A 12,925-nucleotide genomic window follows, 5' to 3' on the forward strand; every position below is an offset into this window, starting at 1 on the left:
AAATATAATTTTGTTTTTAACAGCTATTTACCGAAATGTTATATGATTTTCAACAACTATTTACCGAAATGCAGTAGGCTATGGGAGAAAATACGAGACTGCGAATAACAGCGCCCATTTATAATGGCTGCTGATTTTTATTTTTTTTTATTAACGTCACTTCATTGTTAGTGTATTTTTGATATAAAAATACACGTGTAAAGAAGCACCGTTGATAAAAAATGGAATTGCAAAATCATTTCCCTTTACAATCCGTAATCAATTACTCCCAAGTCTTTTTTAAAAAAATCTCTTTTATCAAAAAAATGCTAACGGCTGAGATTACAAGTATTGCTGTTTGCAGCTGAAATCCTAACCGCATACAAGTCAAATCCAGCTTTAAATATTAGCACTTGGATGTGTAAGTGTGTGTGGGGGCCACAAATCATGTGAGTTAGGTGTGTAGTTGGGTATGAAAATTGGGTGTGGTTGTAGAATAATTATTTCTCAAATAGACTAGTCTTGATCCATCAATATCGCTATGGAAAGCAACAAAAACATGAGTATTAGTATTACGCAGCATTGGTCACTACCGGATCCTACGGTGCTTCCACGTCCAAACAAAGACTCTTTTCTATGGTCAACAAGGATTAGCCTATCTGCACCTCTAATAATTTTTTCTACAGTCTACTCCAACGCAAGCCATCCACATCGAAATTAGAAGATATTCAAGAAAAATTTCTCTTGCGGCCTAACTCCAAGAATCGAACCCTGATCAATTCACAATTGTGGGGAGAGCGAACCCGCCAACCAAACGGACTAAACAAAATATTAAGGCCTCGTTTGGCAACGACGAAACAAGTTTTCGTAGACTGTTTCTCTTTTTCATTGCTCTGCCCCTAGATTGATTAGTCCCACAAAATGTAACCAAAATTTTTCAACAAATAGAAAAAACACGAACACCACGCAGTCTTTCAGAAGGTGGCTCTCCATTTTTCATATACAACTTGAGAAGTTCTGAAGAAATATAAATCCAATTTCTGGATCCATACACTTTCTTCCTAAATTACAAGCTAATAGTAATAGCCACAATTCATGTAAAGTGGGGAGCCCTCTTTCACATACTGAAAATAAAAAAACCAAAACAACAACAACAACAAATAGTACATCACTACAGCCAGTGCCAATCCACTTCCAGAGTTTCATTACAACATTTCCAGGCTTTACTCCACATGGGCTCTGCTTTCTTTAACAAAAACAGAGAGTATTAGCTTCTGGCTCTGTTCTGTTCCATTTCTTAATTTCCCTCTCTCTCCCTCCTCCACATGACTTCTCTGTTTTATTTCTCCCCTCACTCTCTCTGTCATCTGAGAACTTATTATTTCTAGCTTTTTCTTGGGGTCCCTATCTTTTTAATGGGTAATTACACAAAGAAAAAGTAGTGGGTACGTGGGGTTTTTTTTGGTCCCCTAGTTTTTTTTTGGTTTGTTTGTTTGTTTCTTCTCTCTTCTTTAGGAAGACATCTTGGTCACATCTCTGCTAGATCTGTTGTATTTCATGTGACTATTGACTAGCTGTCCAGCTGCAAGGGCCGACATGAGAGAGAGCTCCCCAGCAAGAACAGAGCCAGCCACAATGGTGGCCAACAGCCTTGAGTTGGACCCTGCAGACTCCTTGTTTGCACCCTTGACTCCAAGTAGGTTCAGACATGCTGACTGGGATGCTAGCTGAGTCCCACCTCCCACTGTTCCCACCTGTTTTTCAAATCATTAGAAAAACAAACAAATCAGAACTAAGAAAAAGTAGATAATATTTGTGTGTGTGTGTTCATTGAGTTAATTTTTCTTTTGGTTATAGTCAGTGATGTTCAAGCTAGTTTATGCACACCTTAATGGTCAGTGGTTTTCTTTTGGTTCAATGGTCGTCCACCCCGAAACCAGAAAATTCACAAAAAAAATAATACTCCTTCGCATGAGAGAAACAGGTGTTTGTATGACAAAGTTCTGATATTTAATTCCTCTGTTACATCTGAACTATAGAGAACCTTTGAATAATTTAATGTAACAGGGAAAGTTGGATTCTTTCAGTCTGTTTTTCTTATTTATTACTCACAGTGAATTAAAAAGATAGGAAGAATCCAAATCCCCAAGGCCCAAGGCCAACTGTTTACAACCTTGCAGTGATTGAAGCAGTAGATCTAAATTCCCCAAATTTTGTTTGTCTACGAAAGATTCCATTACACTGTCTCCCATGCATCCAATCTGATTGTCCCCTCCCCAAAACACAGTTGGGTGCATGGCATCATGTGATAATTTTGCCAGATTATTCTCTAGATTATACTAATCAAATTTGGTCATTTTGTTGGCTTAGACTTGTTGGCTTAGACGAAAAACATGAGATAAAGTGTAAAATACCCTCTCATGTGCAACGTGAATGCACATGGAGGTACGAAATTGAGGAGGCAAGGCAATTTGACTCAGGAGCATATAAAGACTCGACAATGAGAGACGAGGCTACCCAAGACTTAGTTCTGATACCATGTTCTTGGATTGGCAAACAAGGTCTAGATTGTTTTTATTAGCATTTTAACTACCCTTTTAGATAACTTTTAACTTGGAAAGGCCATTTTTGTCCTCGTTCATTAAGTCAATTTTACCAACCTAGTAACAAAAACTGTCTATGAAACTGATCCAAGCAAGGTCTAAAACAAGTATGAGGTCAAAAATTGCCGAAGACCAGAAACAAAGAATACCTCAATAGAAGGCATAGTGACAGAGACGTGAAGGTCCTTGCCATCATTAACAGCTTCCATCATAGTAATGCAATGAGAGCTCTCCACATTCTGCGCCGGGTCCTGACCCGTGGCTATATACACTGCCGAGACGATGTTGCTGGCATGGGCATTGAATCCGCCGAGAGCACCCGCCATGGCTGACCCGGTTAGATTCTTGAGCATGTTGAGCTCCACCAGAGCAGCCACGTCTGTCTTCAACACTTTCCTCACCACCTCTTCCTTTATGATTGCCTCACAAACAACAGATTTCCCACGCCCTTCTATCCAGTTCACTGCTGCTGGTTTCTTGTCCGAGCAAAAGTTTCCTGTTTCAGTTTAATCCACGAATCCAGTGAATATCAACACGCCAGACCATACAACAAAGCTATGCATCTAGAAGAACTAGTGCAAGTACTAAAAAATGAGATGTTAACTTCGCCGTGTAGAAACAAAGTATTTCTCTTGCACCATTTTCGTGAAATTTCAATGAAAACTTGGTATGCAATAGACTGAGAAGCAGGGGTCGCGATCATGAATTTCGTAAATTACCACTCACAAGACGGACCTATAGCTACTTGACTGTATCGCCTGTGGTTGAACTCTCTTGAATGTGGACGTTTTAGCGAATTGGGTCAAAATTGATACGTATGGTGAACCGCCTAATACGAAAACGATGGACATAACGTATTGAGATGCCAAAAACTCCAACATATCATGTGATACCCATCGCTTCATCTAAAACCCTACGGTCTTCGGTCCTTGCGATGTGGCGCTATGGTGGTGACCGTTCTACATACGACAGAGCAGTGTTCTTCAATAAAATGTTGGGAGGAAGGAGAAATTACCAGAGATGCCGATGACATCCATGTCAGGGAAATCATTCTGAAGGAAATCAAGAACGTTCTGGACACCCTTGGAAATCATATTCATCCCCATCGCATCCCCGGTACTGCAGGTAAACCTGGTGTACAGATTCTTCCCCGCGATTGCACATTGAATCCCTTGTAGCCTTGCAAATCTGCTCGACCTGTGTTCAACACACGATACATAAATTCGGTCAATTTACTATTGCTTAAATAGCGTTTCCATTACTCTTGAATTTCCATAAAGGCAAAATGAAAATATATATTCACAAAAGCCGTGCTTAAATTGAGAATTTTACCAAACTTTGAAAACAGAAAAGAGAAAGAGAAAGAGAAAATTAACCAAAAAAAGGGAAGTATAAAGAACAGCTAGAAGCCGACAACCAACCACCTCCCCTGATATTATTGGATCAAAATTTAGGAGTAATGAAAAGGCAATAATACAACAAACATCAACATCCCAAAGATTCTGAAAAAATCAATGTCTTTTTTTTTTTTTTTTAAATCAGCTTGAAATTGAAAAAAAAAATGCAACACATCAATGTCTTGATTTGTGTACAAAAATTTATAGAAAATTCTGAATCTTTCAAATACACAAGCACGCTTCAAGTTTATAGAAAATTCTGAACACATCAATGTCTTGATGTTTATAGAAAATTCTGAACACATCAATGTCTTGATTTGTAGACAAAAGTTTATGCACGCAGAATGTTGGAGTAGTAAAGAGACAAAAATAAGTGAAATCATCGCCGTCCCATTTTTATTTTTTTATTTTGGTTAAATGACACGATTTCTTGCAAGAAAGCAAACAAAATGAGATAGGGGCAAAGGTATGGGGGAGTGCTAGGGACACATCGGTGTGGCTTTTTTTATTTTGGCTAAATGACACGATTTCTTGCAAGAAAGCAAACAAAATGAGATAGGGGCAAAGGTATATGACCAAGATCTTTTAACGAAAAAATAATGGTAAGTACACAACGCGGTAACATCCGCTTACGTGACACCGGATGATTAATGGTTGCAAAGTAATTTCAAAGGAGAGAGAGAAGGAGGAGTACTGACTTGTTGAAAACAACAGAAAGAGTGTCAAAATTCATATCATCCTCCAAGAAGAACTTCAACTCCGCCGCCCTCTTCGCCGTCCCAAACCTCACCACCGGCGCCCTAGTCATCCCATCCTTCAACAACACGCTAGTAGCCCCACCGCACAAGTGAATCGCCTTGCACCCCCTGTTCGTGCTCGCCACCAGACACCCCTCCGTCGTCGCCATCGGCACCGAGTACTCCCTCCCGTCGAGCAACAGCGGGCCCGCTACCCCCACCGGAATCTGGATGTACCCCACCGGCATCTCGCAGCACTGGCCCAGTATCGAGTCGTAGTCGAACCCGTCCAAGGGAAGGCCTCCCAGGGATTTTCCGGTGATTCTCTGTAGCGCCTCGCGGCGTACCAACGCCGCTTTCCTGCAGTCTCCTAGCTTTGTTTCGAGCGAGTACGACGGCGTTTTGCCCGCCACCACTGATTTGATGATTTCCTCGTCCTCTGCCTGGTGGAAAGTACAAAATGGAATTAATTTTGAGATACTGTATATTTTTTAGATAAAAATAGGAGTTCTTTATAAATTTGTGTATTTTTTCATGTTTAATTAATTTTTTTAATATTTTAGCAAAAAAATTAATTTTTAAATAAAAGTACGCTATATACATCTCAAAAGTAACAAATAAGTACAACTTGATAAAAAATGACTAAAAATGAAAAAACATGGATAACGAAATAGTTAAAAATTATGAAGATAATATTTCTGAAATGAAAACCAAACAAAATGGCGCTACGTGTTTTTTACCAGGCAATAGAAAGATAACATTTGTTAGATTTCTAAGAGGCCAATCTGCTACGTGTTTTTTACCGGGCAATAGAAAGATGCATTTGTTAGATTTCTAAGAGGCCAATCCTCAGAAAAAATTTCAGTGTCGAGTGGATACCAAGTGGTACCTGCTCGGCGCATTCGAGCTGTCCATTATGTTTTTGGACAGCTCGAATTTGGAAGGAGAAAAAATGTTGGGATGTGAGGAGAGAATATTTTAATCCAAACCATCCTAAAATGTATTGGACAATCCGAATATGCCGAGCCACTTAGGATATATCCATTCACTCGGCACCGAAAAATTTCTCCAACTCTAGACCTCTAGGCAATCATTTCGTCCAAGATCGTGTATGATTTATGGTAAGAGATTTTTGATTAATTAAGTTTGTTTTACTAATGCTACTTGCGCACATAGACAAAGATTTGTTTGGCTTTATTTGATGTACGTGAAAGTCTTGGTATGAAACAAGGAACTTCTCCATGTCAAAAAAAAACAAGGAACTTCTGGACCATCCAAAATACTTTTGGACGGTCCAGATTTACATATGTAAATAATTTCTATCTTTTACTAAGAGACTTAGGGGGTGTTCCATTTTCATTTAAAAAGAATTTTTAGAAAATAAATGCAATTTTAAGCTCAAGAGTCATATATTTACGCAAATAATTTTTCTTTCAATATAAATCTTGTTTGATAGATTGTATTGAAATATTTTAAAAGGTACAAAAAAAAATTAGAAAATTATTTTTTATTTTCTATTATATTTAAAATTAAAATTTTTTTTTTTTCAAAAAAAAAATTTAAAAAAAAAGCAGAACGGGCCTTATTGAATGCTTGTGCATGCACCTCCCTTCAAGTTAGAATAATTTACATTATTCGAATCCCAAACTTAAACTCGCTACCCAAGATTTAAAGTTTTCTTACACGAAAACGGAAAACATAACATCATGTATAGTTTCACAATAGTACTACTAGCTAGTACCAAAAAAAAAAATTCAACCCTAAAGTAATTTATTAAATTGGAGTTGGATTCCCTCCCATCTGGAATAGTACTTGACAAATTGACGGGTCCAATTTTGATCCACATCAATGATTTTAAACCGTGAATTTTTTACAGTAAACCTATGACGCCCCAAAATTAAACCAATCTTTGTCACAGATTACTAGAAAGAAACCATTTTATTTACTTTTACTTTTTCCTTTTTCGGATATGGCCTACCAAGAGTTGAAAAAATCACCTTTTGAATTCAAAAGGCATGAAGAGAGGCAAACTACTCATTTTTTACTTCCGTATTTTATTTTTTTACCGATATTTCAAAAAAAATTGGCACTTCTCCCGAGAACTCGTTCCCGTTAAATTTTCTTAAGGAATGCTACGTACACAAACTCTCGATCATAACTGCATCCGAAGCTATTCGATATTATTCATGTGCATTCAATAATTCCGCACACAATTATGGTCGAGAATTGTGTACATAAATTTAGGATTCATTTTCATTCATTGAATTTTAACAAGTAGTCAAGTACCTCCAAAACCAGCGCAGGCTGCTCCGCCAGCAGAACCGCCGCCTTAGCCGGCGCCACCACAACCGGCAAGCAGTCGATCCCGGCCCCACAAGGCTTCTTCAAGCTGTCCTCCTCGATAACAAACCGGTCCACCGAGTTGATCTCATCCTCCACATCCCACCCATCATGAGTGTTCCGGCCAGTAAAAAGCGACTGGACGAAGTCGATCCCGAAGAAGCCAAGGAGGTAGATGACGGAGGCGATGAGGGAGACGACGGCGGCGAGCTCGGAGAGGGTGACGACGTGGAGGGGCATGGAGTTGCGGATCTTCTCGCGCCAGCGGTGGAGGAGGAAGTAGGCGACGGAGAAGAAGAGGGTGAAGAAGACGCCGTTGGTGAGGTAGAGGGGAAGGGGGAGAGCGTCGGAGGCTTTGGTGTTGTTGGTGGTTTGTTGGTATTTGTGGGGCTTGAGGAGGGGTTCGCCGGCGGTGGGGGGAGGGAGGGGGTTGAGGTGGCGCCGGCGAACGTCCATGGTTGGCGCCCCGATGAGGGAGAGAGAGTGTGAACGAGAGAGAGGAGAGAGAGAGAGGGATTGTTGGTGTTTTTTTTACGGTCTGTTAATGTTGGGTTTGAATGGAGAAGCGGAGGTTTAGGAGGTGTTTTTATAGAGAGAGGAGAGAGAGAGGGGTTGGCGCCGCGGACGTGGTGCCCACACGTACCGCGTGGCACGTGTTTTTCTTTCAATTTTACTACTCCACTTTTGTTGGTTCTCGAATGACATGAGTAGGAGTACAAGTTTTCCACACTTCGAAAGCTACCCAGCAAACGAGCCGACGCCAATATGACTTTTGAATTATTTCCTCCGTCCCGATTCTATCGTTTATCGTCTTATTTTAATCGGTTAAAAAATTAATTATAATTTTTAATTGATAAATATCGATTACATGCAATATAAATTTTATTTGATAAATTTTAATGAGCTTTTTTAAACGATATTTTTAAAATCACTTAAAACATTATAAATTGCAAGATATAATTAATTGAAAAATGGTGCAGACTTTTAAAAGAGACAAAAGAATTGGAACAAAAGGAGTATTTTAGTTTGGCTCATGCAAAACTAGTCTAGCACTCTAGCTCTAGGTTGAGCCTACAGCTTGAACTTGACTCGTTTAATATTGAAAGTGTTTGAGCTCAGTTTATTTGCTAAATGAGCCTTTATAAAAAAAAAACCCGTCAAAAATGAGTTGAGCTATTACTCTATTGAGCTTACCTCAAGTTTAAAATTCAAGCTCAAACTCGACTAGTTTACTAACGAACCAAGCAGTGTTACATTTGGGTAAGGATGAAATCAAAATTTTCTTTTACTGCTATAGATATTGACATATCTTTCCTTTTCTGGAAAAAGAATATTCTAACAACATAGAAGGTTAAATTTGGCCTATTTCCCCCCCATAAAAAGTTAACTTGACTTTTTGTTTTATCCTTATTCTATTTTTTTTTTTATTTGTTAGTTTTGCATTAAGTATTTGTAGATTATTGGTTCATCTCCACGAGTTTTTTATACTTTTTCTTGGATATTTCTGAAAATATTTGGGTAAAAGTCATGATATTATACTTTTTTGATTCCTCTCATCGAGACGAACCAATAATCTATCAAAGCTAGAAGCGAAATTAATAAATACGATTTTTTTTTAATAATGACAAAACAAATAACCAAGTGAATTATTGCTCAATTTTGCTTGGAATTATTTCTCAATTTCATCACTGAAAATTGCAATTTCTAAGGCTTATGGGACGTCTGCTCTCGAAGAACTGCACCAACGTAACAGAGGGTGTAATAGTAAATTTAGAATGTTGACAATTGAAGTTAAAAAAATGTTCATAAAATTGCGTTAGTCATGAGAGCGATTAAGCCCACTTTCCTCCATTTCTCGTTTTGGCACATACTGAATCAGGACCGCCTACGAACCCGAAGGAGTTGGCCAAGTAGCCAACGTCCCATACTTCGGGATTTGCTTTCTCATTTGAAGTCTTCGATTCGGAATTTTTATATAAGGTACTTCGTTTTAGTCTGACTTTAATCAGGGACTTCCGCAAGTGGACGGCAAAATTGCTCCCCAAGGTTAGTTAAGGTACGCATAAGTTGACCCAAATACCTTAAGTCATAAAATAACAAAAATTCAGGACCACCTATGTCGGACTAGATATCCATCCAATTAAAGTAATTTGGATGATCACAAGTCATTGTTCGCTGGCAAGAGCTCCGTATGAACTGGGCTTTTAAGGTTTTGGGTTTTCTCCGTGCTGGGCATTATTGTTGTATCTGGGCTTTTTGGTCTTTCGGGTTGTTTATGTTTTTCATTATTTTAATTTAGGTAATTTAGGCCCTTAGGTGTATATTGGGCTTTGCCCTCTAGCTAAACGGTTCCAACTTTTGGTTGGATCCTATTTCTCTTTCCCTAATAAAATGTTATTTTTGCCGATCCAAAAAAAAAAAAGAAAACTCCGTATGAACAGGGCTCTACCATAGCTATGTTAAGAAAATATAATCTCACGTTGGTTAGGAGTAGAGTAGAATGAGCGAACACTTAATGACATTTGGATCCTCTTAATTAATTCATTGTCGATTGCCTTTGTGTTGGACATAAAGTTTTCACAAATAGCACCTTTATATGATGTTTTCAAGTAAAATTCTAAAGTTCCTTGTTCACATCTGCCAAGCTGCATAAAGAGAAAGAACTTATTTACGGTTCTGCACAATTTCATTCGTCTATTTGTGTAATTAATAGCTGATATATGTTTTCAATTTTGACCAATTTAAAAATAATTTTTACTGGTCAAAATTGATTTTTAATTTGAACTGTCCAAAATACTTTTGGATACGCACAATTTAGCGCCATAAATATTCTTTACGGGATGCTCCGTTAAAAAGTTTTTCTCGTGCGAAAAATACTTTTTGCGAGACACGCACGTACCCGTACCGACCGACAAGGGGCACTCCAATTACATCAGCGAAAACTACTATGCGACACACATATAACGACAAAGGGGGCCTGCTATGCCCTGGTTATATTTCGAGCTCGAAAATATAATCCAAACCAATAGCTGTTTAGAGTAATGTGCGAACTACAATTTCTGCAAAAAAAATCAAGTCGATTGGGCAACGGTAGCTTATAGATTATAGATCGAATCAAATAATCTTGTTGCGTATTTTATTATAGTATTGTATATATGTTGTTCATTTGCTAGAGCAAAAAGTTACTATTTGATTATTGTGCTGCAGATGTCTGATTGACTTGATTTTTTTTTTCAGATCTGTTGTATATACACATTAAAGTCTACAAAGCGAAAAGTTCGGATCATGTTTTTGAGCTCGATAGTATGTTTTGCCTTAGGGCCCTCTTGTCCCGTAGCCATATGGATAATCTTATCGCTTACTCTATAACAGTAAAAGTTGACTCTCTTTTTTTTTGCTTATTTCACTTTGGTGTTATTTATTTTTTTTATTAAAATTTTCACCTCTTCAGGTTTCTAACGGAGACAAATTGCAACTAAGATAAAATTGAAGAACAATAATTTTTGCACTTCTCTTTTTATAAATAACCTCTAAATTTCGTCTTGTAGTGTTTTTGTTTGTGTAATTTAAAGCACTAAAAAGCCACTAAAATATAACTTTTGGAATGCATTTGTAAAAATACAAAGCGCAAAAATCATTCCAGAAATTGAGAAATTTTACAAAAAGACAAAAACGATGAACTATACTCCCTCCGTCCTTAAATAATTGTTTGGCTGACAAACCTAGACCTTTAAAAAGCTTTAAAAAAATTGATCAAAAGATTCAAACTTTTTTTTACAACTTGAAAGAACTCATTAATATCTATTGATTTTGTTCGTTAAAAAAATTTAAAATATTTTTAACGAACAAAATGCATCCTTTTAGAGACTTTAGATTTGCAGTGCGGACGTTTATTTAGGGACGGATCGAGGAAGTTTCTTACCCTTCAGGTGCATGCATGCATGCATCTAGTTTAGTATTTTCGATGATATTCTGATTTCCAACAGAAGGATTCAAACTTGGTAGTAGGAATAGTAGTTTACGTGAGGGGAGCCAGCCAGCCGAGGCTGAAAAAGTGGAAACTTCACAGGCAAACCTTAGACTGTTTCTTTGTCATCGATCGATTCCGAACATGCAAACCTAGCTATTTAGAGTATTTTATTAGGTTTTTATTTTACTTGCAATTTCAATGACACGTACGTGCGCCTGTAAAAGTCGGTGCCTTGGCCTTGGAAACATATGTCCCAGTCCAAGTATTGACTGAATCTGAAAGCAAATTAAGCTGCCGTTTACACTTCCTATACTCTCTTTTTATACTAGTATAGTATATAACTCAAGGGTGGGGTTCGATCCGGTCAATACAAGTTGTCTCCGATCAGTTTGGTCCATTTTTTTCATCTGAGCCGTTCGAAAGTGTTTTGGACGGCTCAGATTTGTTCGGATAATATTCTAAACACCTCGAACAAATCTGAGCCTTCCAAAACACTAATGGATGGCTCGGATGAAAAAAATGGACCAAACTGGTCCGGGAGATGCTTGACAGGATCCAACTCCCTCAAGGGGTTCCGGTAGTTTACGCCCATCTCAATTAACTTTGAGAAATTAATCTCACCGTTCACTTGCGAGAGTCCAAATTAAAGTATGTATTGGCCCTAAAAGAGTTGATAAACATATGTATTTTGAACCTGAGATTGATTTTAGGAGAGTAACTTTTTAAGTCCCAAACTTTAACCACTTATACTTTTTTTCATAGGCGGCTCGACTATGGTTTGAGGGGAACTCGGAAAACATACTAGGAATTTTGTATTTTTTTTTACATATAATTCATATTTCTGTTTCTATAATTTGATTTTACTTCATACTGTCAACACTGAATTATCCATATGTACGTAGCTAAAGTAAAAGAAAATTCACTCAAAATTTGTAAGTAACTGATATAGCTCAATAAAAGAACAAAATAAATTTGGCTCAATTAATTTGCAACCAAAATATATATGTTTATTTCATGTATAGTTTTGTATTACTAAATTTTTTTAATATACATTTTTGTCAACGTTGAGCTTAACTCCTCCTGAGTTTTTGTACTTATACTTTGCGTGTATATACAAACGTGGATGCACGTGCGTCAACACGATAGCTCATTTGTTTACTCGGAGATAAAAAGATAAAATATGAAATTCCTGGATTTCGCTTTCATTAGTCGGAGATAAATAAAAAAAATATCCGAGGATATAATTGGATTATAAACTAACTTAAGATATTGAAATGATAAAGAAAGAAGAAATCTAGTAGTATTTGTTCTTTGGGATTATCCGTAATGGAGTACAAGTTATGTCCGGATATATAAACCCGACCATAAATAATACTGTAGCCAACAGGGGAATTTTTGGAGCCAACGGCCAACCCTAATATCGTCCCTAACAAACAAGCCCTTAGATGCATACACGCTAAATAAATTTGTGTTCGGACATAAGGGGCCGATTGAATGCGAGATGAGTTTTAGGAGTATTATTTATTTAAACGGATAAGATAGAATGGAGCATTATTTATGAAGGGTGGACCCACTACTTACATTAATATACATTTCCTATTGATAATCTTCCTCTCAGTGCGTTACGTGCTGCGAGGCTTCGTCGATTGAGAACCATAAGGTCCGGAATAGAGTATAATAGAAGTCAGGCCTTGCCCGTAAAAAAAAAAAAAAGACGAAATCAAGGAAAAGGTCAGGGTCCATTTGGTAACCTTTTTAGTTTTTAATTTTTTGTTTTTAAGAAACTAGAAGTAGAAACATGTTTATGTTTTCATAAAAACAAAAACAAGAAACATATTTGGTAATATTAATTTGTGTTTCTCAAAAAAAAAAAAAACTGAGGAAAACACTTTTTTGTAG

At 37.4% G+C, this 12,925-nt stretch overlaps 1 protein-coding gene across 1 annotated transcript; it reads right to left on the minus strand.

Moving 5' to 3' along the window:
• Window positions 1–951: 951 nt before the first annotated feature.
• Window positions 952–7,610, minus strand: LOC131299050 (3-hydroxy-3-methylglutaryl coenzyme A reductase 2-B-like). The gene is made up of 5 exons (XM_058324587.1): window positions 7,003–7,610; window positions 4,678–5,159; window positions 3,598–3,779; window positions 2,732–3,078; window positions 952–1,733 (listed from the first exon to the last, which is right to left on the minus strand). The coding sequence occupies exons 1-5, from the start codon at window positions 7,510–7,512 to the stop codon at window positions 1,491–1,493; spliced, it is 1,764 nt and encodes a 587-aa protein (XP_058180570.1). The 5' UTR covers window positions 7,513–7,610; the 3' UTR covers window positions 952–1,490.
• Window positions 7,611–12,925: the final 5,315 nt, after the last annotated feature.

This window comes from Rhododendron vialii, chromosome 8a, assembly GCF_030253575.1.
Source record: "Rhododendron vialii isolate Sample 1 chromosome 8a, ASM3025357v1".
Lineage (NCBI taxonomy): Eukaryota > Viridiplantae > Streptophyta > Magnoliopsida > Ericales > Ericaceae > Rhododendron > Rhododendron vialii.

What these genes read in the sequence shown, in the direction of transcription:
- LOC131299050 (XM_058324587.1), bottom strand. Translation starts at nt 7,512, where the DNA reads ATGGACGTTCGCCGGCGCCACCTCAACCCCCTCCCTCCCCCCACCGCC. An exon ending in CTTTCTGTTGTTTTCAACAA is followed by an intron (nt 3,780 to 4,677) that starts GTCAGTACTCCT and finishes TGTTGAACACAG; the next exon opens with GTCGAGCAGATTTGCAAGGC. An exon ending in GGATGTCATCGGCATCTCTG is followed by an intron (nt 3,079 to 3,597) that starts GTAATTTCTCCT and finishes AAACTGAAACAG; the next exon opens with GAAACTTTTGCTCGGACAAG.